We start from the raw sequence: 25973 nt of genomic DNA on the forward strand, positions 1-25973 counted from the left end.
ATTAATTTATTCATTAAATAAGCATTTGTTGAGTGCCTACTGTGAGTGCCATATGTTTCAGTGCATTACAGCTGCAATTCTTTTTGGTGCTCAAATTATCCTGTCATTGGCCAGGGGGAGCCAGTTGACTCCTGTGTCCTTTCAACATGATTCTGTTATCTCTGATACTTTTTTATTTTCTAGTATGACAGGATATCCCAGATTGATCTTGTATATTTCCATCTCCATAACTTAAATTGGCTATTTCACTAAAGAAACCCGATTCCTTTTAGTGAGTGGTTTTAGAGACCACAATCTGGGCACTCAGAGTGTTTATTGTTATTGGGTTGTAATTACTCCCAAGCCTCAGTTAACAGACTAGAAAATATGACTGTTTTAAAAAAGAGGAAAATAAATTCTAAGATCATACTGGTAGTTCTAATTTATTTTTTTAGCTTTTTAACAGTACTTAATCTTTTTTAAACTATTTTTAGATTTAGTTGACATACAGTGTATTATTAGTTTCGGGAGTAGAATTTAGTGATTCATCAGTTTTATATAACACCCAGTACTCATTCAATTCAGTGCCCTCCTTAATCATCACCCAATTAGTTACCCCACCCCCCCACCCACCTTCCCTCCAGCAACCCTCAGTTTGCTCCCTATAGTTAAGAACCTCTTATGGTTTGCCTCCCTCTCTGTTTTTATCTTATTTTATTTTTTCCTTCCCTTCCCCTATGTTCATCAGTTTTGTTTCTTAAATTCCACAAATGATTGAAATCACATGATAGTTGTCTTTCTCTGACTGATATCTCACTTAGCATAATACACTCTAGTTCCATCCACGTCATTGCTTGGTATTTCTAATTTAAATTAAAGATAGAAAGATATTTACTTATTTTTATATGTGAATCTCTTTTCTCTCACTTTGAAAATCTTAGTTCCTAATAACATAACCATAATTACTTATTTGCTTTACCTAATAAATACTTATATGTTGGTATATGTATATATGTGTGTGTAACCATATATATAAAATAAGAATATTACCCATTTAATGCAGTTTAAGATTTCTTTGTGGGTATTTTTTGTCCTTTGGAAGTATAATCAAATTACAGTTACTTAAATCCTTTATGTAGTTATACCATCAACTTGATATAGTTAGATTAAGTTATACCATCAACAGTTAGATTAATTTATTTCAATTTGTTTTTAATTTTTAGAGATTGATTTTCTTCTTTCTGATTTAATTTTGCTTTTAAATTAAGTGAAATATTTACATAGTTGTAGAGTCAAAACTATAAACATTGAGAGGTCTATTTTACCTCCCTGTCCCCTCCCCCTTGTTCTTTTCCTCCTCTTATAGGTAATACTTTTATTCTCCCATTGTTTCTTTTTGAAAATAATCCAATGACCTATGTGGCTTTCATGTCTTTTATTACACAAAAGGCAGAACACTATATATGTTGTGTTGCATCTTGCTTTTTTTAAAAACAATCTGTCCTGGAAATAATAGCAGTATATAGATAATTTCTCATTCTTTTCTAAAAACTGAGATAGTCTTTATTTTTAAAAACTAATTATTATACAAAAGCAATAGATTAATGTAGAGAGCTCCTGTAATTTTCACTATGGAATTAACCTTTGACATTTTTCTTTATATGGCCAAACCTGGCAACCTCATTTAAAATTGCTTCATTCCACCTGTGACAATTCCAAATGCTCTTGCCCTGATCTACCTTTCACTCCATTGTCTTTAACACCTTCAAAATATTGTTTAATTTGTTTAGCTATCATGCACACTGGTTATTGTTTGATATCTCCCCTGTTGTAATATGAATTCTATAAAGATAGGGATCTTTCTTTTGTTCACCAGTGTATTCCAGATGCCTAGAACAGTGTCTGTGACATTGTTAGTGTTCAAACAAAGTTAAGTGAATGAATATTAGCAAAAGAATTGGGGGGAAAAGGCATGTGTAACCATAGAGTTCTGCATAAATGTATATGCAACCTTCCCTTTCACATTCCTCTCACAGCTTTATGGCCCTAGAAGCCTTTTATGATTCAGCTTTATTGTTGGTAATGCAGGCACCAACTCAACTAGCTATGCGAATATGAACCAAGGCAGTTGTGTTTGAAAAATGATAGGGTATAGAGGATACGGGTGTAAAGGAGAATTCAGTATATGTGTATTTTTGCAGTAGGTATATGCTTATATACATTGCTTTAAAAAATAACAATACACTTTTTTTACATTTACCAACACATTTACCATTTCCAGCACCCTTCATTCCTTTATATAGACCCAGATTTGCATCTGATATCATTTTTCTTCTGCCTGAAGAATGTACTCTAACATTTCTTACAGTGCATGTCTCTCAGATTTTCTTTATCTCAAAATGTCTTTTTTTTTTTTTTTTACCTTTTCACTGAAACACATTTTCACTGGGTATTATATTCTGGGTTGACTTTATTTTTCTTTCATTACTTTAAGATGTCTTTCAGTTCTCTTACAGCTTACATAATTTCCAAATGAGAAATCTATTGTGAGTCTTACTGTTATTCTTTACATAATCTACCTGCATCTAAGATTTTATCTTTATTGCAAGTTTTCAGTAATTTCCTTATAATGTGCATTACTGTATGTATGTGTGTTTTAACATTTATTCTGCTTGGGTTTGGTTGAGCTTCTTGGATCTGTAGGTATATACTTTTTATCAAATGTGAAAAATTTTTGGTGATTTCTTTCAAATTTTTTTTTTCTGTTTCCTCCCTCCCCCACCTTTATCCCCTGGGATCCAATTACATGTATATTAGAGCACTTGTTATTGTTCCATTAGTCACTGAGGCTGTGTCCATTTTATCAATTGTTTTTCTCTCTGTGCTTCATTTTGGATAATTTCTAATGCTTTGTAACCATTATTTTATCTTTGTGGTGTCTAATCTATTGTATTTTTAATTTCAGGATTATATTTTTATCTCTAGAATTCTATTTGGGTCTTTTTTATATTGTTCACTTCGCTCCTCATTTTATAGGTCATATTTTTTGCTTCTTTGCATGCCTGATAATTTTTTATTGGCTGATGGACATTTTGAATTTTATGTTTTTGAGTGCTACATCTTGTATTCCTTTAAAGGGCATTGGGTTGTGTTCTGGAAAGCAGTTCAGATTTTTGTGGATGAATTTGATCCTTTTGAGGCTTTCCTTTAAGTATTAGTAGGACAGGTCTTCCCAAAAGACTAGACTAGAGTCCAGTAGTACCTAGACTAGAGTAGCTTCTAGGGTTTAGTTCCACTACTAAGATATGACCTTTCTGAGGATTCCATCCAATGTCATATATAATATGAGGCTTCTGTCCAATGTCATATATAATATGAGGCTTCTCCATTATGTGTGAGCTCCAGGAATTGTTCAGCTACTGCCTACCAGTGGTTGTCTTCCGTTTCAAGTAGTTTCTTCTCATTCATGTCTAGTTCAGTACTCAGAAAAAGACTGAGGAGCTACCCTGCAGATTTCCAAAACCCTCTCTCTCTTTTTATCTCCCTCTTCTTCATTCCTGTGCCTCACAAATCCTCTGCTTTGACCTCCCCAAACTCCAATCTATTCTCCTTACCTCAGCAAGACTTAGGCTATGTTTGGGTTTCCTTCCTGGGATGTGGCCTGGAAACTGCCTCCAGGCAGTACCTTTGGGTCAATTATAATCATTGAAAGAATATTTTTTATATTTCATTTTATATATGTCAGTAACTTGTAGGGTTCACCTCACTTGTTTTCCACAGTTCTATATCTGCTATCCAGTGTCTGAAAAGAGCAGTTTCATGTATTCTGTCTAGTTTTCAAATAGCTTACAGTAGGAAGGCAATTCCTATAGCAGTTAATTCTTCATGAAGCAGAAGTCCTACCAACTGTACAACAACTTTTTAAAAGACAGTAGTTGTAGGACTAGTTTTTCAATAGCCAGAAATAATGTATAGAAGAATAAGGAGGGATTTTATGGAAAGACATGGGGTCATTCAAAGTTGTGAACCTATAATAGACTATCTTACACTTGGCAACAGTGTAGCTAATGCATCACCTATTTTCCTGATCCTAATCACTGGGCAGGACTCTGTCAAATAAATTATAAGCTCCACTGTGTATAGTGTTGTGTCTCCTACTGTCTGTGGCCTAGACAGTTTACTTCTAGAGATTTAGAGGCCAGGCAAGGGTTGCTCTTGGAGTTTCCCAGCGGATCTTTCTCTTTGTGCCTTAGATTCTGTATCTATCTTGTTGTCAAATCCCTCACTATTACCCTATCTGACATACTACTCCCCACTCAATTTCCCAGTCTCTCAACACTTTTTGAAATCGTTCAACTCTCCTCTCAGTGACTAAGTCATGCACTGTTTCACCAGCTCCTCATGTGTGAATCTCTGAATGTGTGCTAACGTTGGATTTGAATGCCTGCTCCATGGCAGAACCCAGTATCATGGTATGTAAGTTCCTACACTAAATATCCATGGACCGAATGGGGGCTTAACGTTCAAAGGTCCATGCCAATGATTTCAGTCTGTCCAAGGGAACCACTGGAATTTATCCCCCAGGAAATTTATGTTCGTATGGACTACCCCATCATGTTCACAGAATCTCCCTAAGATAATGTTAGCTTAAGATTGTTAGTACTTCTAGGATCCACAGGTTGACCAAGATTTCTCAACTTTAGCATTATTCACATTTGTAGCTGGATAATTCTTTGTTGTTTGGACTATCCTATGAATTATGGGATGTTTAGCAGCATCCTTGGCCTCTACCTACTAGATGTCAGTAGCATCCTATCTCAGTTCTGACAGCCATAATATCTCCAGATGTTGCCAAATATCCTCTGGAGGTACAAAATTGCTTCAGTTGAGATCTCCTGGTATAGAGACCCTATTATGTGCCATACTCCAGGGAACTCCTAGAAGTTAAGCTCAGGGAACTGAAGAACCCCAGCAGGCCATTTGGTGTCTTCTTTGGAGAGGTCAGTTTAGAGAGTTTGCCCCATGTAGGGTGGACATTGTGTGGATATTGACCTTGGAATGTAAACTCCTGTGTTCAAGCGCTGCCTCTGCAGACGTGGAATCAGGTTCTCTACTTTGCTCTTCAATTTCCTTATTTAAAAATGAGGAATGGGGCGCCTGGGTGGCTCAGTTGGTTAAGCGACTGCCTTCGGCTCAGGTCATGATCCTGGAGTCCCGGGATCGAGTCCCGCATCGGGCTCCCTGCTCGGCAGGGAGTCTGCTTCTCGCTCTGACCCTCCTCCCTCTCATGCTCTCTGTCTCTCATTCTCTCTCTCTCAAATAAATAAATAAAATCTTTAAAAAATAAAAAAATAAAAAAAAAATAAAAATGAGGAATGCTGTTGTTTACCTCACATGACATTGTTGTAGTAAAAATGAATGGGGTTTTATACACCAACACACACACACACACACACACACACTGATGTGTACCTCTATATGATGCTAAGATAAACTAGCATGGACTTATTAATGGTTAAAATATAAGTATTTATTTGTCAGCATGATTAAAAGGGCAATATAGGAAAAATAAATCTTTCAGTCCATTATGTAGAATAGTTTCCTTGGGCTTATGATATTAGAAGACACAATAGGGGATGTCTAAGCTTAAAAAGAGGAAAAGAAAAAAAAATAGTCTTTGCAGCAATAAAATTTCAACCAAAGTAAGATGCAAATAGCCACATTTGTATATTTAGTTCTTAATTTTGCATTCAGTAATTGGACAGTCTGTACAAGAATTTAAATGTCTTGATGGGAGATCGTGGCTTTTAGTTCTCTTGGGATTTCATTGTAATGAACCTGGTAAATAATTCAGGAACATATGAGAGGCCAATGAATGGGCAACACCTGGTGCTATATTGTTCATGCCTAAGCATGCAGAATCCAAAGATGGCATTCTACACCTGTCACTATTGTTCTGGCTTAAACACAAGTTCTATGTTCAGTGGCTATTGAAATAATAATAATTGATATTTTTTTCCTGTTCCAGTTCCCTCCACAATAAAGAAAACTGTGCTAAGCTGTTTCAGAAACACAAAACAGAAGTGGCACCCTCTTTCAAGTTCCCATTGGTAAAATTTCTAATCTGTTTTCTCTTTCAAGGGATAGATTGCTTTAAAGAATTAGAAACATGTCTACCTTTTCTGTTGAGGCTAATCTGAGCCTTTCTGCATTTCTACTTTTGTTCTGTAAATTGAGCTTCCTTTTAGATCTCAATAGTCATATCGCAAGCATCTTCTAAGAGAAATAACACCGTCCTCTGGCCACTCATTCACACTGTGGGAATTCCTAGAGCCCCTCAGTTTCTCTCCCTATTACCTGAGTACACTATCCCACTTTTAGGAGTCTACAAGTTTGAAAACAAACAAAAACCTCTTTGCAAAGGGTTTCTGTATCATTCTGAGACCCCCGCTGCCTGGACATGGACTGTTCCTCCACTCACTGAGTGAACAAGAACTCCAATGACTGAAAGACATTTCATGCAGACAGCATGGGTCCCCCAAGGCCACTGCCACTCAGGATCAGACAGGGCTTAAGCCATGAGTTGCATGGAAAGATTTTGGAAGGACAGGGGATTTCCCAGTAGGGAAAAAAGGGAGATGGGCCTCACATGTTTAAACTAAAGGTCTTATAGGATCTGGAAAGAGACTGTTGAACTTTATATCTATAAATTGTTAAATGAGCTTTGTCTTTGTTTTTAAAATGTTTTTATTATAGAGGCTTAAAATATATTTATTTAAATATATGTCAAGCCATTGTTATATGTAATAAAGTACATATATAAAATGAAAATATAACTATGTATAATTAAAATGTATAAAATAATATTCTTAAACCTCTGTAATAAACCATTTATATATATGTTATGTATTCTATATTAAGGTAATATATATAATTTGTGTTATATATGTTTTTATATATGTAATGTGTGTGTGCATATATATGTGTATATATATACACACACATAATTTGTTTGTTCACAGGTTTAATTGCCTTCCTTTCCTTCTGGACCTGTGTGAGAGTACTTGGAGCAGTGACTGCCATCTGGTGGCAAGCCAGAATCATCACTTTGTGTGATTCTAACGGTTACAAAGATGCCCCCTCTTGACTCCCATGGTGTGCACTGCCAGGGCACAAGGAAAGCCTGGAGGGTGTCTGATGAAGGAGCCCAGTGAAATAACCCTTCGCTTCCGCCTGAACTAGTTGTTCATCCCAGATGCTGAGCCAAGAGCCAGCTCCAAAATGGTGCCTCTGAAGAAAAGATTTGAATTGTTCTTGTGTTTTGGTCTAAGATGTGCTGGTTAACGACCAGCAGGTAACCACGACTGAATAAGCGCACACCGAAAGGGGCACGTGATGACATGGAGCCTGAAATAAACTGTTCCGAACTGTGTGACGGTATTCCTGGCCAGGAGCTGGGTCGGAGTCCTCTTCATGATCTCTGCAGGACAATTGTGAGTGAATAGCCAGGGGGTGTCAGGGCTGCTCAGATATACATGTCGTTGTCATTGTCATTGTCGTTGTTGTTGTTAGTGGTGGTGGGTGCAGTGGTAGTGTGAGGAGGAGGACGAAAAAGAGGAAATGGGGGGAGGAAGAGGAGGAGGAGGAAGAGGAGGAGGAAATGTTCATGCCGGACACATATTTCCTAGCTTTGGGGATGGTGGGGCAGTTCATGTTTGATCTATAAAAGAGCCTTCATTCCTAACAGCTTCTCTTTATTCTGTTCGTAGACCTCTTCGCACTACAGCGGTAAGACCGTTTCTTCATTATCTCCTGTCCTCTTGGGTGTTGTTTGGACCTTTCTCAGCTGTGGACTTCTTCTGATAGTCTTCTTTCTTGGCTTCACAATTCGCTGCAGGAATAACAGGTAAGTAGCCCCATACCTAGTTTCTCGTCCCCTATAGCCTGAATCGGGAAACCCAGAGTGTAAGTATCATTTTGACATCATGAGCTGTTAGGTGGTATCAGTAAAACTTATCTCCTGCTGTGGCATTAAGCTATATGAGAAGTTGCCCTGAAATCATCCTGACCTCGCAGTACAGTTGCCTCTTGAGGAAAAACAGTCTAGCCCAGTATTGTGGTAACTACTACAAGGATATCCAAAGAGGAGAATGAAGAGTCTCTCCTCATAAAGGAAAGGTATGATCCTTCTGACAAAATGAGGTATTTGGGGGTTTTTGTTTGTTTGTTTTTTTAAATTAGTTTTGAGGGTAGAAGTTAGTGATTCATCAGTTGCATATAACACCCAGTGCTCATCACAACAAGTGCCCTCCTTAAAGCCCATCACCCAGTTACCCCACCACCCCACCTACCTCCCCTCCAGCAACCCGCAGTTTGTTTCCTAGAGTTAAGAGTCTCTTAGGGTTTGCCTCCCCCTCTCTCTCTGTTTTCATCATAGAAAATGAGGTATTTGTATTAAAAACAGAGAGCATGTAGAGAAATATTCCAAAGCAACATTAGAGTCTATGGCCAATATAGTTTGGAATCAGCCTGGGTGGGCCAAGGTTTCTGAAAAAATAGTGGAGCCGTACTATCCTGTTGATCTGTTAGATAAGTTCTGGCTGGTTAGAAAATCACTGGCTCAGGGCGCCTGGTGGCTCAGTCAGTTAAGTGTCTGTCTTTGGCTCAGGTCATGATCCCAGGGTCCTGGGATAGAGTCCCGCATCGGGCTCCCTGCTCAGCGGGGAGTCTGCCTCTCCCTCTCCATCTGCCTCTCCCCCAGCTCATGCTCTCTTGTGCATCCACTCTATCTCAAATAAATAAATAAAATCTTTTAAAAAAAAAGAAAGAAAGAAAGTCACTGGCTCATCAGAGTAAGTATCCATGGCTTCCAGGGCTGGCAAAAGAAACTAAATGAAGACTTTTTTCTGAAGGGACTTGCAAAATTCTGCCTTCACTGCTATTGGATCCTTCCCTCAGGGCCCACCCCATCTCCCACACCAACACTCTTTACCATCATCCTGCCCCTACTGTCCCAGCCTGCCACCTGAGAAGCCCTGCTCCAGCTATCTCTCTGTGACCCACAGCTAAATTCTAGAAGGAGCCCACATCAGATTTCAACAACTGGTTCAGAGAGGTCAGACTCATCCGGCCCCACTCCAACCTTATACTTTGTGGGGGTCACCTGTGCTCCATTCCCTGGGTTTGGCGCTCAGATGAGGGTCAGTCAGTTGGATTTGTCTAGCAGGCATTTTGGGGCACAGTTGGCCATTGGAGACATGGAGGACATGGAATTGTTAAAGAACAGTGACTTGAACGGCTGTGTCAACCTTGGCCTGGCTGTGACTCAGGGCAATCAAACCTTAGTGTACCTCTGATGCTGCCCCAGCCACTTTTCATTCTGTTCCTCAAATTCACTAAGCCTACTCCCATCTCAAGGCCTTTGACTTACTGTCCCCTTCTGTTCCCACTGCCTGACAGTCTTCTCCAGATCTTCCTGTGACTGGTTCCTTCCCATCTTATAGGTCTTGGCTCAAATGTCACCTCTTCCCTGATCATTCTATCCAGAGTAGCCTGTCTACAGAATGGCCATCCAGTGCCAGTATCTCAATCCATATATTATCACCTGTTTTACTTTCTTCATAGCAATTATAACTCTCTGATATTACCATATTTATTGATTTGCCTGTTTATTGTCTGTATCCCCCATCAAAATGTACAGTCTTTGGACACAGGGACTTTGTCTATCATGCTCACCACTGTCTCCAGCATTTAGAACAGATTCTGGAACGTAATAGGTTCTCAGTAAATATATTTTCAGTGACCCTGGGAAGAAAGATACTTATATCCCAATGGTAGCTGCTGCCAAGAAAATGACTGGGGAAATCATGCATTTCAAAGTTAGAGAACTATGGAGTACAGTCTTCAGCTGCAGCACATTTCTACAGTGCAAATTAATACCCAATTGGAAAATAAGAAAATAATATCATTGGTTCATATGTAATTTTCCCCCATCACATCAATGGTTTAAAGATTTCAGAGGCAAGCCTTCCTACAGTTAAAGAAGGAAGCCTTAAGCTTACAATACTGCACCACTGTGAGAGTGCAAGTAGTAGCTCATTTAATGGCTTCAAGAACTGTTGTACTTCCGGGCGCCTGGGTGGCTCAGTTGGTTGAGCGACTGCCTTCGGCTCAGGTCATCATCCTGGAGTCCCGGGATCGAGTCCCGCATCAGGCTCCCTGCTCGGCAGGGAGCCTGCTTCTCCCTCTGACCCTCCCCCCTCTCATGCTCTCTCTATCTCATTCTCTCTCTCAAATAAATAAATAAAATCTTTAAAAAAAAAAAAAAGAACTGGTGTACTTCCTATGTTATGAAGCCATCTAGGAGTAGATGGAGAAGTAGAGAAGATATTTCTCAAGTGTTTAAAAACAATTGATTGTTGAAGAAAGCACAGACCCAGAGCAGATTTTTAATTTGGATGACAATGTTATCTATTGGAAGTGCATGCCCCAAGTACCTACATCTAGCAGATTTAAGGTTGCAAAAATCAACTGTGACCTGGGTACAAATGGTGGTAATTGACATTTGCTGAGTACTAGTTTTTTAATTGGATAATCATTATTTTTATTGGTATTTTGGTTACAAACAAGTATTTTTCAACTGTTATGGCCCCATACTATTTTCCCCATAACCCATTATTTTTATACACAATTTTGTAGGATGCAGGGTTTTTAAAGCATTTGTATATCCTGTTAAAATAGGCGCACTTGTAAACAGTGTTATAGTAGAAACACCTATATTTCTTTCATTCCATTAAAGATTTTGCTGCCTGTCTTGCTTGCAGTGGGAGCATGACTTGGCATAAAGAATAAAATAATAAGAGGCACTGTGAATAAAAACACATTTTGCAGTTAAGTAGCTTACAAGTTCAGACAAGGAAAGATAAGATAACCCAGTTTCAAAGTGCTTTCTTAAATAATAAAATTTGTTCAAAGGTGCAGCATCACAGATGCTTCATTTCATTTCAGTTCTTTGGTCTCTAAACTTGTAAGTGTGTGTGTGTGTGTGTGTGTGTGTGTGTGTGTAGCACCAGAGGAAGAAAAATATTTTAATAAAATATAAATATTATAGTAATGTTCAAGTTCAGATGCAGATACTACATTTTTGATAAAATTTTAAAATGTAGTCTATAATAGAAAATCAGTAAAGATAAAGAAGACTTGGACAGCACTATCAACCAACTTGACCTAATTGATGTTTATATAATCCTACACCCAACACCAGCAGAATACACATTCTCTTCAAGTACACATGGAACATTTACCAAGATAGATCATATTCTGGGTCATAGAAAAAGTTTCATTAAATTTAAAAGGATTCAATTCATAGAGAGTATGTTCCCTGACTACAATAGAATTAAATTAGAAATCCATAACAGAAAGAACTCTGGAAGATTTTGAAATATTTGGAAACTAAATAGAACACTTTAAAATAACTCATGGTCAAAGAAGAAATCAAAAGAGAAACTAGAAAGTATTTTCAACTGAATGAAAATGAAAATATAACGTATCACAATTTATTAGATGCCATTAAAGCAGTACTTATGGGGAAATTATAACACTAAAATCCATATTAGAATAGGAGAAAGATCTATTTTATGAAACAAAAAAAAGAGCAAATTGAGTCCCAAAATAAGCAGAAGAAAGGAAATAATAAAGATGAAATTGGAAATTGATGAAATAGAACAACAACAACAAAATCAGAAACAAACCATGAAACCAAAGCTCTTTATTAAGATCAATAAAATTGACCAACCTCTACTTCAAATGATCGGGGGGGAGTAGAATATATAATGACCTGAATAAGGAAAGAGAGGTGACATCACCCAAGATTCTACAGATATTAGAAGGATAACAAGGTAATGTTAAGAACAACTGTAGCAGGCAGTCTCTAACATGTTCTGCATTAATTCCAACCTCCTGATAATCACACTCTTGGGAAATCCCCTCTCTTTGAATATGGGCTGGAATTACTGACATGCTTATTAATGTGATAACACTTTTAGGATAAGTTTACAAAAAGACTGTGGCTTCCTTCTTGGATCTCTCTCACTCTTTCACTTGGTCACTCTGAGGGAGGCCACCTTCTTGTTGTGAGCTGCCCTATGGAGAGGCTCACATGGCAAGCAACTGATTTCTAGTCTTCATCCAGCAAGGACTGAGGCTTACTAACAGCCATGTCAATGAACTTGAAAACAGATCTTTTGAGATGTGCTAATAGCAATGAGGTTGGAAGCAGATTTTACCCCAGTTGAGGCTTGGAGGACTGCAGCAATGGCTGGCCCCTTGACTGCATCCTTGTGCAAGATCCTGAGCTAGAGGCTCCCAGCTAATCTGTGCCTGTATTGTTGAAGAAGTGTTACCAGTTTTACAGAACATCTTCTGAAACACTGAAAATCATGGAACATTCCCTAATTAATTCTGTGAGAACAGCATTACCCTGGTATCAAAACCTAATAAAGACATTAGAAGAAAAAAACCCTATAAGTTAATACCCTTCATGACCATAGATCCAAAATTCTAAAGATTTTAACAAATTGAGTCCAACCAAATATCAAAAGGATAATACATCATGATGAAGTGAGATTTATCCCAGGAATGAAAGGTTGAATTAACATCCAAAGATTAATCATATAATTCACCATATTTACCAACTTAAAATAATGATCATCTTTCTAGACAGACAAAAAGGATTTTGACAAGATTCAACATCCATTCCTGATAAAGTCTCAACAAACTAGCAATAGAAGAGAACTGCTTCAACCTAACAAAGTGCATCTGTGAAAAAAAAAACTATAGCCAACACCAATTTTTAATGGTAAAAGACTGATTGCTTTCCCATTAAGATCAGAAACAAGACAAGATGTCCGCTCTCACCACTTTTATTCAATGATGGAGATTTTAGCCGGTGCAATAAGATAAGAAAAAGACAATAGAAGGCACCTGGTTTAGAAAGGAAGAATTAAAATGGCTTTACCCTCTGGTGACCTGATTGTGTATGTAGAAAATTCAATAGAATCTATTTTTCAGAGAACTACCAGAACTAATAAATGAGTTTAGAAAGGTTAAAGTATATGAGATCAAGGTACAAAACTCAACTGTATTTCTAAATACTAAAAACAGACAACTGAAAAGTGAACTTAAATGCATTGCCATTTACAATAGCATCAAAAATATGAAATATTTAGGGATAAATATAACAATGCAAAATACTTGTACACTAAAAACTACAAAACATTGCTAATCTAACAAATACTGTGAAATACATGCTGAAAACTATAAAATTGCTGAGAGAAATTAAATCCTAAATAAATGGAGAAATACTGTGTTCATGGGTTGGAAGACTCAATATTGTTAATTCTCTCTTAATTGAGCTATAGACTAAGCCCAATTACCATCACATTCCTAGCTGGTATTTTTTTTAAAGATTCTATTTATTTGAGAGAGAGAGAGAGCACAAGCAGGGCGAGCAGCAGAGGGAGAAGGAGAAACAGGCTCCCCACTGAGCAGGGAGCCCAATGTGGAGCTCTGTCCCAGGATCCTGAGATAATGACCTGAGCCACAGGCAGACACTTAACCGACTGAACCACTCAGGTGCCTCTAGGAAAATGCAAATTCAAGCCACAATTAAATGCTACTACACACTTATTACAGTGGCTACAATTTTTAAAAACTGACTAAGTCTAGTGTTGATATACATTGCTGGTCGAACTGCAATGTGACACAACCATTTTGGAAAACAGTCTGGCAGTTTCTTTTAAAGTTCAACACACACCTACCCTAGGATCCAACCATTCCTCCCTTTGGTTTTTACTCAAGAAAAAATAAAATTATATGTCTGTACAAAGACTTGTATACCAATGTTCATATCAGCTTTATTTTAATAGTCAAAGGTTGGAAATAGAACAAATATCCATCAACAGGTGAATGAATAAACAAGTTGTGGTGTATCCATAAAATAAAATACTACTCAGCATTAAAAAGAATGAATTATTGATCCTTGGGTCAACATGGATGAATCTCAGAGTAATTATGCTGAGTGAAAGAAGCCAGGCAAAAAAAGTCCCATACTATATAATTCCAATTGTACAAAATTCTAGAAAATTAAACTAATCTGTTGTTAACTAATCTGTAGTAACAGAAATCAGATGAGTGGTTGCCTGCAGGTGGGGGGGGTGGTGGCACAGAGAAGCAAGAAGGAAGGATTACAAGGGACATGTGGAAACTTTTGAAGGTGATGGATGTGTTCATTACCTTGATTGTGGTATTTCATAAATATTTACATATATCAAATCTTACCAAATCATGTATCTTAATTATGTGCAGTTTACTGCGTGGCAGTTATATTCATTAAAGCTATATTTCAAAATGTTGTCTACAAACATTCTTATTTTTCTGAGAAGTTTCCCATGAAGGAAAAAAAGTATACCATATCTGGTGTCCTTCAAAGGGCCCTGCTAGGTGATGACCTGAAACCCATCTGATAACTGTGTTAGATATTAATGACTATTATGGGAGAATGCATTATTTTTTTCTAGATTCCTCTTATAGTTTAATAATCACTTAACTTGGAGCAAAGCAGGTACTTCAGGCCCACAGACTCTCCTGGTGCCTCTAACGTAATGCATAAAATAAGGGCAATGTCCTAAGTTCTGTATGAAGCTAAACTTGTTCAATTACAGACCTTTTATTCCAAGAACTTACCTCACTGTCACTTGTGAAAATGAGTATAGATACTAGTTGTTATTTACATGTTGTTATTTCTCAGAATAAAAGTGGCATTTGCACAATAATCCCCAGTGTCTTGTATTTTACTGCCTGGGAAATCAAGAAATTTGAATAATAAGAATTGTGTAGGAATAAGCTTTTGCCCTCCTTGCAGGTTAAGAAGTTAACCTGTTACTATCTTATAGATGCTAGCAAAAGACATGAGACTTGGGCTCAGAGACAAAGTTCTGAAACTTTGTTCTCTTCATTATTCATGGCAAAAGCAGTAGTCAGAGCTTCATGTTGCATTTGTGCTGGTTACCATGTCCCCAAATCCCATGAGAATGATGCAGGGCCCACGATGGAGGCTTGAACACACGGGGAGCTGTCATTAAAGGAGAGGAATCTGAACCTGAGGAATTCCCCATTTTTATAGTGAGTCATAACAAGCCTGGTCTTTTTCTGGGGAGAGATGTTACCTCAGTAAATATTTGCTGAGCTGAACACCTACTGTGCTCAGGATTCTGTGTAAAATGTGATTTAAGTGTTCCTGGGAGCTTCAAATGCATCACCTAGGTGGAAAAACATGAGCAAATCCAAAAAATACATTCTGGTTTTTTAAAAATAGCTTTTCAAAAAAGAATGTCTTTCTGAAGGGAAAGCTATGTTCTTTTCATATTGATTGTTTCAGGTCTGCCCTCTTTGTGGTTTGAGTAATTGGAGCTGAAGGGAAGGTGATGGGGAAGAAAGGAAAGCAGTTGGCATCTTGTTGGCTATGAGAAAGCTTGCACTAATATTGTGCCCTACAAACCTTTCTGGTATCTTCTCTATAATCCTTAGTTTGATGGTTATTGGCCAAAAAGGAAGAGCCAGTCAGGCCTAGAATAAATACCACCCACATAGCTGATTTGGGGATGGGTTTGCAGAGCCTAGGATTGAATTGAGGCAGAGACAGGAGCATATCTTGCAAGAACTTATCCAAAAAGAAAACTAAGGTTCATAGTTGAAAAAAAAATTGTATCCATCATCACTTCCAAAGGTTTGAGCATAGAGCCAAAAGTCAGTGGTGTATCATGAGGTCAAAAGACATTGGCATTCAGGAATGGTTCTGGAAAAGAGGTGAGAAGAAGAAATAAGGTGACAAGATCTAGGATCATGAACAGAGATGAGGTTTTCTTGGGTACTGGCTGGGAGATGGAATAGGGATGATTCAGCAAGAAGTTAATGAGGCAGGATCAGGGTTAATGGATAGGAGTGTTTTCTACACAGCCCTCTGATGCTCTTTGTCCATCCTGTAGTCAGGCCTAAATCACTACGACCTCTAGATGAAGTTGACACACCCCCCTTTGCATACCCACTGTTACATTACAGTTGAGCATGTCATTGACCCATCACAGCTTATTGGATTGGAAGGAGGAGAGCACTGTCTCCCCTGGCAGATAATGAGCTCCTTGAGCTTAGGATCTCATCTTATTCATCTCTGTATCTCCATTGTGCCTGGACTATACTCCATGTTTCCTGAATGAATGAATTAAATGGACTAGAATATAGACTATGACAATAAAGGTAAGTTCTTAGAAGATGGATGTTTTCATCCTTTAACTTTAATATGGTAGCAATTCTATATAAAATTATGCCATAGGTAAGCAATTGCTTTCCATCTTTCTTTTCTCTCCCTCATGGTGGTTGTCCCTGCAGGAGCCTAAGAAATGACATCCAGAGCCTCAGTTTCCCATTGCTCTTGGTTGTGGCCTTTCATTCTAAACTATCCTTTCAGTCTTGTCATACCATTAAAATCTGTTTGCTTTTGATGCCCTGTTGGCCACAGAGTACTGTATTTTTAGAAGGCCTTCTCATAATTAAGTTCTTACAAATGTGCCTATTACTTTAACAAATACTTATTGAATTAGTCAACAATCTATCAGGTACTGTTCTTGGTGTTGGGATTGCATCAAAGAACAAAGTAGCCAAAAAATCCCTTCCCTTATGGACCTTGCTTTCCTACAGAGATGAGCAGGCAATAAACAAATCAGCTTTTAAATATATGGAATATTAATGATAAGTGCAGGAAAGAAAAGGAAAACAGGGAAAGTGGATGGGGAATATCAGGGTGGTGGTGCTATTTTAGAGTTTGGTCAGGAAAGAACTCACTGAGAAGGTAACATTTGAGTATGGACTTGAAAGGCATAAGAAACAAGTCATGAGGTGAAAACCATTCCAGGCAGAGGGAACAGAATATACAAAGGCCATGAGGAAGGAATGAGGACCAGTGTAGCTGGAACTGAGTAAATGAGGCAGAGAGTAGGAAAAGATGTGGTCAGAGAGGTAACAGGGGATGGGGGGCAGATCATGTAAGGTCTTGTAGGTCATTGTAATGACTTTGACATTACTCCAAGTGTTATGGGGAGCCATTATAGGGTTTGGAACTGAGGAATGACATGACCTGACTTATATTTAACAGGAAAACTGGCTGCTTTTTGAGAATAGACCTTTAACATTTGAAAGAGGTACCTGTAGCACTCCTTTAAATAAAGTCATGTTTCTTGGGTGCCTTAATTCAAGAATACAAATGCCTAAAAGTGGAATTTAAGACGGCTTAACCAGCCTTCAAAATGGCATAAGCCAATTGCCTGCCACAAATCCCTGTATCTCCAACTGCTTCTGTTCTCTGATTGAACCCTACTAATACACTAGGGAAAGATATGCAGTATCTCTACACAGAAAGTCATAAAACATTTTTGAGAGAAGTTAAAGAGGTTCTAAATAAATAAAAGATATGTTTATAGATTAGGAGATTCAATATTGTAAAGATATATATAATTTCTCCCCAGATTGATATATAGATTCAGTGTAATTGCAGTAAAAATCCAACTTTTTTTCTTTTCTGGTGAAACTCCACAAGCTGATTCTCAAATTTATATGGAGCTTCAAAGGGCCAAAAATAGCCTAGAAAAAATGGACAAGGTGGGAGGATTTCTACTTTGGGATATTAAGATTTATTAAAAAACTAGTGATTCATACGTGCAAAGTATGCCTTTGGGGCAAGGATAGACAAATAGACCAATGGAGCAGAATAGAGAGAATCCAGAAACAGAGCATGTATGGACACATTTTAATAAACGGTGCTGGGTCAGTTGGCTATCCACATGGGGGGAAAAAATGCAACTTCAGTCTTACCTCAACAAAATCATCTGCTGGTGGACTAGATCAAAATGCAAAAGTCAAACAATAAAGCTTCAGGAAGATAAATAGGAGAATATCTTCATAATCTTGGGACAGAAAAACATCTTAAATAGGACACAAAAAGCACTATTCATAAAAGAAAAGATTGTTAAATTGCTCTACATTAGTGTTAAGAACATCTTATGTTCATTAAAAACACCACTAAGAGAGGAAAAAAGCAAGCCATAAATGGGAGAATATATTTACAATGCATGGATCATCAAAAGATTTTTATCCAGAATAAAGGACTATGAACAGATAAGAAAGGCACAGAGAACACAATTGTTTTTAAATGAGCAAAAGATATGAACAGACGCTTTATAAAAGAATATATCCAGGTAGCCAATAAACAAATGAAAAAGTGTTCAACTTCATTAGTCATCAGGGAAATGCAAAGTAAAGCCACAGTGAGATAACATTATGTACTCACTTGAATGTCTACAATAAAAAAAGACTGACAAAACCAACTATTGGGAAGGATGAAGAGCATCTGGAATTCTCATGCATTGTTGTGGGAGTTTACAATGTTACAATCATTTCAGAAAACTGTTCAGCAGAATCTACTAAACCTGAACATATTCATACCCTATGTCACAGCAATTCTAGCAAAAACTGCATGGATATATTCACTGAAATACATGTACTAGATAGTTCTGAATAAAACTATTTCTAATAGGCCCAAACTAGAAACTGCTCAACTAGCCATCAATAGTTTAATGTCTAAACACATCATGGTATATTTAATGATTGCCCTACTATACAACCATGAGAATAAACAGTCTACAACTACATTCAACAATATGGTTGACTCACAAAAATAATGTTAAGCAAAAGAAACCAGGCATAAAGATGAGACCCTATATGGTTCTACTTATATGAAATACAAAACTATGCAAATTTAATCTATGATGTTAGAAGTCCAGATCGTAGTTACCCTGGAGGTTGAGGGGCAAGTTGGGGGAGCACAGTGACGGAAGGGAGCAAGAGGAAGGTTTCTGGAACACTGGTAATGTTTGTTTCTTGATCTGTATACTGGTTACACAGGTGTGTCAGTATTAAAAAATTCACTGAGTTATACATTTATATACACTTTTCTTTATGCATATTTTTCTTCAATTAAATGTTAAAAACTATCTTTGAGTTTCCTAAAAGAAAAAAAAACAAAAAGGAAATATCTAAAAGGAAGATGTGTGCCATTTTATCAGTAGAGACAGCACTATTTTTTAAGTTTCTGAAAAAAATTCTCAATTTTATATCCTGAACATTGATGGTTAGAATGGATAGGCTTACTGTAAATGCAAAGGTGAATTGCATAAGACTTTTTTATGGTACCATTGCTAATAGTAAAAAAATAAAAATTTCTGTTTATCAGGAGGACATCAGTAAATGATGCCAAAAGCACAAGCAACAAAAGAAAAATACATTCAGTGTCATCAGAATTAAAAATTTTGTGCTTCAAAACACCGATCAATAAAACTAAAGGGACTCACAAAATGGGAGAAAATATTTTCAAATCATATATTTGATAAGGGACTTGTTTCTAGAATACATAAAGAATGCTTACAACTCAATAATAAAAAAAAAGACAAATAACCCAATTTTAAAATGAGCAAAGAACTTGAATAGTTGTTTCTCCAAAGAAGATCTGTAAAGGGCCAGTAGGCACATGAAAAGATGTATGACATCATTAGCCATGAGAGAAATGCAAATCAAAACCACATTGAGATACTACTTTATGCCCCCCTAACACATCTAGAATTTAAAAAGAGAAAAGTGTTCGTGAGGATGTGTAGAAATTAGAACCTGATATACTGCTGGTGGGAATGTAAAATGGTGCAGCTGCTGTGGAAAATAATTTGGCACTTCCTCTAAATGTTAAATGCAGAGTTACCATATTACCCAGTAACTAGAGGTTTTAGTAGATACTAAAGAAAATGAAAATATATGTCCACACAAAAACTTGCATATAGATGTTCACAGCAGCATTTTTAATAGCCCAAAAGCAGAAACAATCCAAATATCCATCAACTGATGAATGGATAAATGAAATGGTGTATCCATACAATGGAATGTTATTCAACAATAAAAAAAAAAAAAAGGAAACCCTGATTCATGCTACAACATGGATGAATCTTCAAACTATTATGTTAAGTGAAAGAAGGCAATCACAAACGACTATAAATTGTATGGTTCCAATTATATGAAATGTCCAAAACAGATAAATCTACAGAGACAGAAGGTAGATGAATGGTTGCTTATGGCTGGGAAAAAGCAAATTAAAACTATGAAACATACACCAATGACTTAAAACTTAAAGGTAATGTTAAAATAAAGATGTGAAGTTATGAAATTCATATCGACTCATGGTGAGAGTGCAAATTGGAATAACCATTTTGGAAAATAATTTGATACATCTTTTAAAATTAACAACACATACATCTTGTGAGCCAGCAAATCCACTTCTAAATTATACCTAGGAGAAGTGTATGCACTTTTGTACCAAGAGTTGTATCAAGAATATTCACAGTAACATTATTTGTAATCATCCCAAATGTCCTTCAGTAGTAGAAGAAATAATTAAGTTGTGATATATTCTTGCAATGGAATACTATACAGCACCGAAAATGGCAAGTTCCAGAAGAATCTCACAAACATCAAATTTAAAAGCTAGCCACAAAAGAGCATGTACTATATGATTCACCTAATATAAAGTTCAAAACCAGACATAACTATAGTGTTGAAAGTCAAGATAGTGGTTTGCTTTTAGGGGGAAAGTAAGGAGTAATAATTATAAGTAGAGATTTTGAAATGTTATAATGTTTTCTTTCTTAACTCTGGTGATAGTTGCATAGATATTTCCTTTGTTATAATTAACTGAACTAAATATTTATAATTTTTGCACTTAAAAAGTACCTTTCCTAGTCCAAGATTATTAAAAAAACAAAAACAAAAAGCCTCAACCTATCAGGGATCTATAATTGCAGGAGTCATGGATAGGAAGTGGCAATGTCTTCAGGGGACTTTGAACATGAGGACAGAGTCAACTTCCAAATACCTTATTTACATAATATCAAATGTCCACATGTGTTCAGCTACTTCACCATAATAGCCTTTCTTACTTTGACCAAATTATCTCATTAAGATTTGTTCTTAAGTTTTGTTTTCTTTTGCTTTCATAAATGTAGTTGAGCATCGAAATTTCACATAATTTGGATGCTAACAAGATTAGACAGTAATATGACATTAATCACTATTTGATCCTATTCTATGCCTTATTCCATCTCCATCCCACTAAAAGCTTGCTTTTGGGGTGGGGGGGTGTCAGATGGTAAACATTTTTCAGGCATTTTGAATTTTGCCATTTCAGTAGTGAAAGATGCTATTCTTTCATGTTTGTGTGTTAGGAGGAGGTGGTGCTCAGGATGCTAATCTATGCACACTGACCTTTGTTTCTATCTGACTGAGCAGATGTAGGAATTAATCACTGTCACTCCTGGATGCTGTGGCTACAGCTGTCCCCCACTGCCTTTCTGCCCCTGATAGATTTATTAGTGTATTTTGTTTGCTACAAAACATGCCTCAGCACAGAAGAACTGGCAAATTAGAGGAGCTTATCTGTGAATATAATTTCCTAGAAACATGTCTTTTCCTACACATCTATACCTATATACTCTGAACTCTTTAAAAGAAGAAGAAAAAGAGAAAAGAAAAACAAGCTGGTAATACTGTTTATGTAATACCCAAACAATTATTTCCCATCCTGAGAAATTTCACATTAGACCTGTGTTCTACGATTACAAAGAACTGTCTTCTAACCTCTATACTCTTCTTTTTGCAACCAGCCCCCTCTTAACTCTCAACTTTTAGTTTAGTCCCACTCCCAGAATCTGGGCATACTTTGACTCTAAGCACATGAAAATAAGTGTTTTAAATTTGTACTAAATTCATTCTATAGCAGACCCCCACTATAACCTTCAGAACTTAACACTCTCTATACACCAAGCATCCCCACTACATAGATATCCCTGCAACCTCTCCAAATCTAACCCCTGACGATACTGACAGCAGCCGGGATGGAAATCAAAGTAGCCACGCTCTTTTGGATATTGGGAATTACCTCTAAAATCCAGTATAAATTTCTAGGGCCTGGTCTATCTATTTTCATTTTACCCCCTTCTCTCTATCAAGTCAGCATGCTCTGGGGCAGAGGTTTAGGGCTAGCAGCCAGTGCCTATTGGGAGTCTGTTCCTTTCTGGTGACCCACTGCCTGCCAGAATCCAAGACCTCAGCCTTAGATATGTACCTTAGCCTGCAGGTCTCTGATACCAGCCCTTCACTCACTGGGACTTCTGCTTATTTTCTGCACTCTTTGACCCAGCTAGATTCTCTCTCACAGTTTACTCTTTGTTGACTCTTCCTCAGAGTGATCTCCAGGTTTTAGACATCCTTGCATGTTCAACCCCTAATTTACTAGTACTTTCTTTCATGCTCTTAGCATCTGGTTTATGTGTCTTTTTTTTTTTTAAAGATTCTATTTATTTATTTGACAGAGGGAGACACAGTGAGAGCAGGAACACAAGCAGGGGGAGTGGGAAAGGAAGAGGCAGGCTTCCCGCTGAGCAGGGAGCCCGATGCGGGGCTCGATCCCAGGACCCTGGGATCACAACCCGAGCCGAAGGCAGACGCTTAACAACTGAGCCACCCAGGCGCCTCTGGTTTATGTGTCTTAATCTTATGTGTCTGCCTAGACTCCTGAATTCAAATTCCTCTGGCATACATTTTCAGCCACCATTTGAGCCCCAATTCTGACCGTCTTTCTTTTTCTGGTAGTGATACTAAGTGCCTTATTAAGAGAAGACAGGTTAATCCTCTAGATGTCAATCTTAGTGATTGGGCCCATCTCTCAGAAAAAGAGAAACAAGTAGACCAAGTGTCTGTCAAGAGTTGAATGGATAAACAAAATGTGCTATATACATAAAATGGAATATTATTCAGCCTTAAAAAGGAAGGAAATTTCAACACATGCTACAGCATGGATGAAACTTGAGGTCTTTATACTATGTGAAATAAGCCAATCACAAAAGACAAATACTATATGAATCCACTTATATAAGGTATCTAGCATATCAAACTTGAAGAAATAGAAAATAGAATGGTGGTTGCCGGGGCTGGGGAGGCGGAGAAATGGGAAATTATTGTTTAATGGGTACAGTTCAGTTAATGTTCAGTTAATTGTGGTTTAATGGGTATAGAGTTTCTGTTTTGCAAAATGAAAAAGTTCTGGAGATTGGTTGCACAAAAATGTGAATATACTTAATACTAATGAACTGTACACTTAAAAATGGTTAAGATGGTAATTTTTATGTTATTTTATTATATGTAATTTTACTGTATTTTACCGCAATTAACATTTTGTTTAATTTTAAAGAGAAAGAAACAAAAACTCCTATTAGAAATAACTCATTTGGGTCAAATAATCTATTACAGATCCATTTCCTTAAAACTATTTTTTATTTCTTACACCATCTCTTAAGAGATAATGATCATTCTTAAATCATTGCCTGTTTTGTAGCTTGTTACTTTATTTTTCATGCCCAAGATTTGCATATCTGAATCTTTGATATCCTCTCTTTCAAGTATTCCAAGATTTCATTCTACCATACTCAAGATCACTTAATGATTTAGTAGGTTTTGTTCACACCTCCTTTGGTCTTCCCCTGTCCAGGCTGCAGAATGGTCTGTCCTCATTTAGTAAAGACCCTGCCATTCCAGTTTTCCCTCTCTAGAATTGATTTATATTCCTCATATTACCAAAGCCAGATGTTTTATTCTGGCACAGTATGAGACTTTACCCTGGACTTTAGATTCTCAGAAGAAGGGGGAGGAGGTGGCCTAGTTTTGTGTGAGACTTACAACAAACAATAGTACAATAGAAATGTTATTGGCAAAGGGAGTCTTACTCAAATCTCTGTGGGTAAGATTCTCTTAGACATATTAAGGTAATAATAGGAATAAACACATTCTCTTTTTGAGATACAATTCACATACCATGAAGTTCATGTTTTTAAAATAGATAATTCAGTAGTTTTTAGTATATTCACAAGGATGGGCAGTCATCAGCACTGTCTAATTCCAGACCATTCATTACTCCAAAAAAGAAACCTCATACCCATTAGCATTCTCTCGCCATTCCTTCCTCCCTGCAAGCCTCTGACAACTACTGGTCTACCTTCTGCCTCTATAGATTTGCCTAATCTGGACAATACATATAATTGGAATTATACAACATGTGGTCCTTGGTGTCTGGCTTCTTTCACTTAGCATTATCTTAGCATAATGATTACAAGGTTCATCCATGGAGGCAGTACTTCACTCATTTTTATGGCTGTTAATGTTCTGTTAAATGGGTATTCCGTATTTGGTTTTTTCATTCATCAGTTGATAGATCTTTGGTTGTTTCCCCTTTTTTGACCATTATGGATAATATGCTCTATGAACATTCATGTACAATTTTTTGTGTGTACATGTGTTGTTCTTTATCTTGAGTATATATACCTAGAGGTGGAAGTGTTGGGTTATAACATATTTATATAAGTGCTGAGCTGTTTTTCAAAGTGGCTGTATCTTTTTACAATCTCACCAACAATGTATGAGGGTTTAAATTTCCCCACATCATTGTCAACACTTACTATTATCTGTCTTTTTTATTGTCACCATCCTAATGGATATAAAGTGGTTTTGTGGTTTTGATTTTACTCAAATCATTGTGGTTTTGGTTTGTATTTCCCTGATGGCTAATAATGTTGAGCATCTTTTCATGTACTTATTGGCCATTTGTAAATCTTCTTTGGAAAAATAGTTATTCAGATCCTTGACAATTTTTAAACTTAGATTATTTATCTTAGGAATATACTTAAACCAGTGATTTCTCAAAGTTGGTTCACAATAGAATCTGCTCAGGAGCTTTTAAAAATCCTAATACCCATGCTTCACCCTAGGCCAGTTAAATCAAAATATCTATGGGTAGATAGATATTTTTTAAAAAGCAACTTTAAAAAAAAAAATTCTCCAGGTGATTGTAATGTTTGGGAATCAGTGTTATAGACTGGATGACCAAGCTGATGATACCAATAGAGAAATGTTAAAGGCTGGGCGCCTAGGTGGCTCGGGTGCTTAAGCATCTGCCTTCGGCTCAGGTCATGATCTCTGGGTCCTGGGTTTGGATCCTGGGATTGAGCTCCTGGCTCAGCAGGGAGTCTGTTTTTCCTTCTCTTTTTGCCTCTCCCCCTGGTCATGCTATCTCTCCGCCCCAACCGCCCACCCCCCCGGCCCCATATCTCTCTGTCTCAAATGAATACATTAAAAAAATCTTTAAAAAAAAATGTTAAAGGTTTAGAAATTATACCAGGTATTATAAATTGAACTAAATGTGAATTGTAAAAAGCCTAATCAGGTCAAGAGGTAGAGGTGAGCTTTTTAATAAGGATTTTTAAAATAGGATTTTTCCTATAACAGGAAGTTTTAAACCAATGACAGAGAAAATGTTCTGGCTGTGGTTCTTGCCTACTGACTAGGACTAGATCTTACCATGGGTGAGCCAATAAATGTGACTAATCATGACACAATTAAGTCCATAGGCCCAGAAAATTTATCGCAACTCTTCAGTGTTCAAAAGGAAACTATGACAAAATGTGAGTATTAACTAGGAGAAAATTGAAATCTAGGCTTTTGAAAGTCAGAAGGAGATTGGAGCCTATTTTAAGAGACTTCATTGGAAGTATAGGGAAAGAGTAACTGAGAATAAAAAAGAAAAAAAATCCAAGCACTTAAAAATGTGACAGTCACAGTGGAGGGAAAATGACATCTCTCAAGGAATGTAAAAACCTCCCCAGAGGAAAGCAGGGAGCCCACAGAGTTTGTCAGGTTAGGTAGGAAATAGGAAAAAAGACTTTGAAGCAAGTCCAAAATACATAAAGGGATTATTTAAATGGATTAAAAGGGAGAAGCTAGAATAACAGTGGACTCTT

The 25973-nt window shown here is 37.1% G+C and overlaps 1 protein-coding gene across 2 annotated transcripts in view; it reads left to right on the plus strand.

Moving 5' to 3' along the window:
• Positions 1-25973, plus strand: part of GPR156 (G protein-coupled receptor 156) — an 83734-nt gene that overhangs the window by 22026 nt on the left and 35735 nt on the right. The window contains exons 2-4 of one of the 2 annotated variants that reach the window (XM_006742176.3): positions 6008-6089; positions 7002-7472; positions 7749-7885. In XM_006742176.3, coding sequence (XP_006742239.2) covers positions 7380-7472; positions 7749-7885 — 230 coding nt within the window. In that variant the 5' untranslated portion in view covers positions 6008-6089; positions 7002-7379. The remainder of the gene's footprint in view (positions 1-6007; positions 6090-7001; positions 7473-7748; positions 7886-25973) is intronic. The other variant, XM_081833340.1, reaches the window with a different exon arrangement.

This window comes from Leptonychotes weddellii, chromosome 1 (assembly GCF_054177405.1).
Source record: "Leptonychotes weddellii isolate Sample4059 chromosome 1, ASM5417740v2, whole genome shotgun sequence".
NCBI classification, from domain to species: domain Eukaryota; kingdom Metazoa; phylum Chordata; class Mammalia; order Carnivora; family Phocidae; genus Leptonychotes; species Leptonychotes weddellii.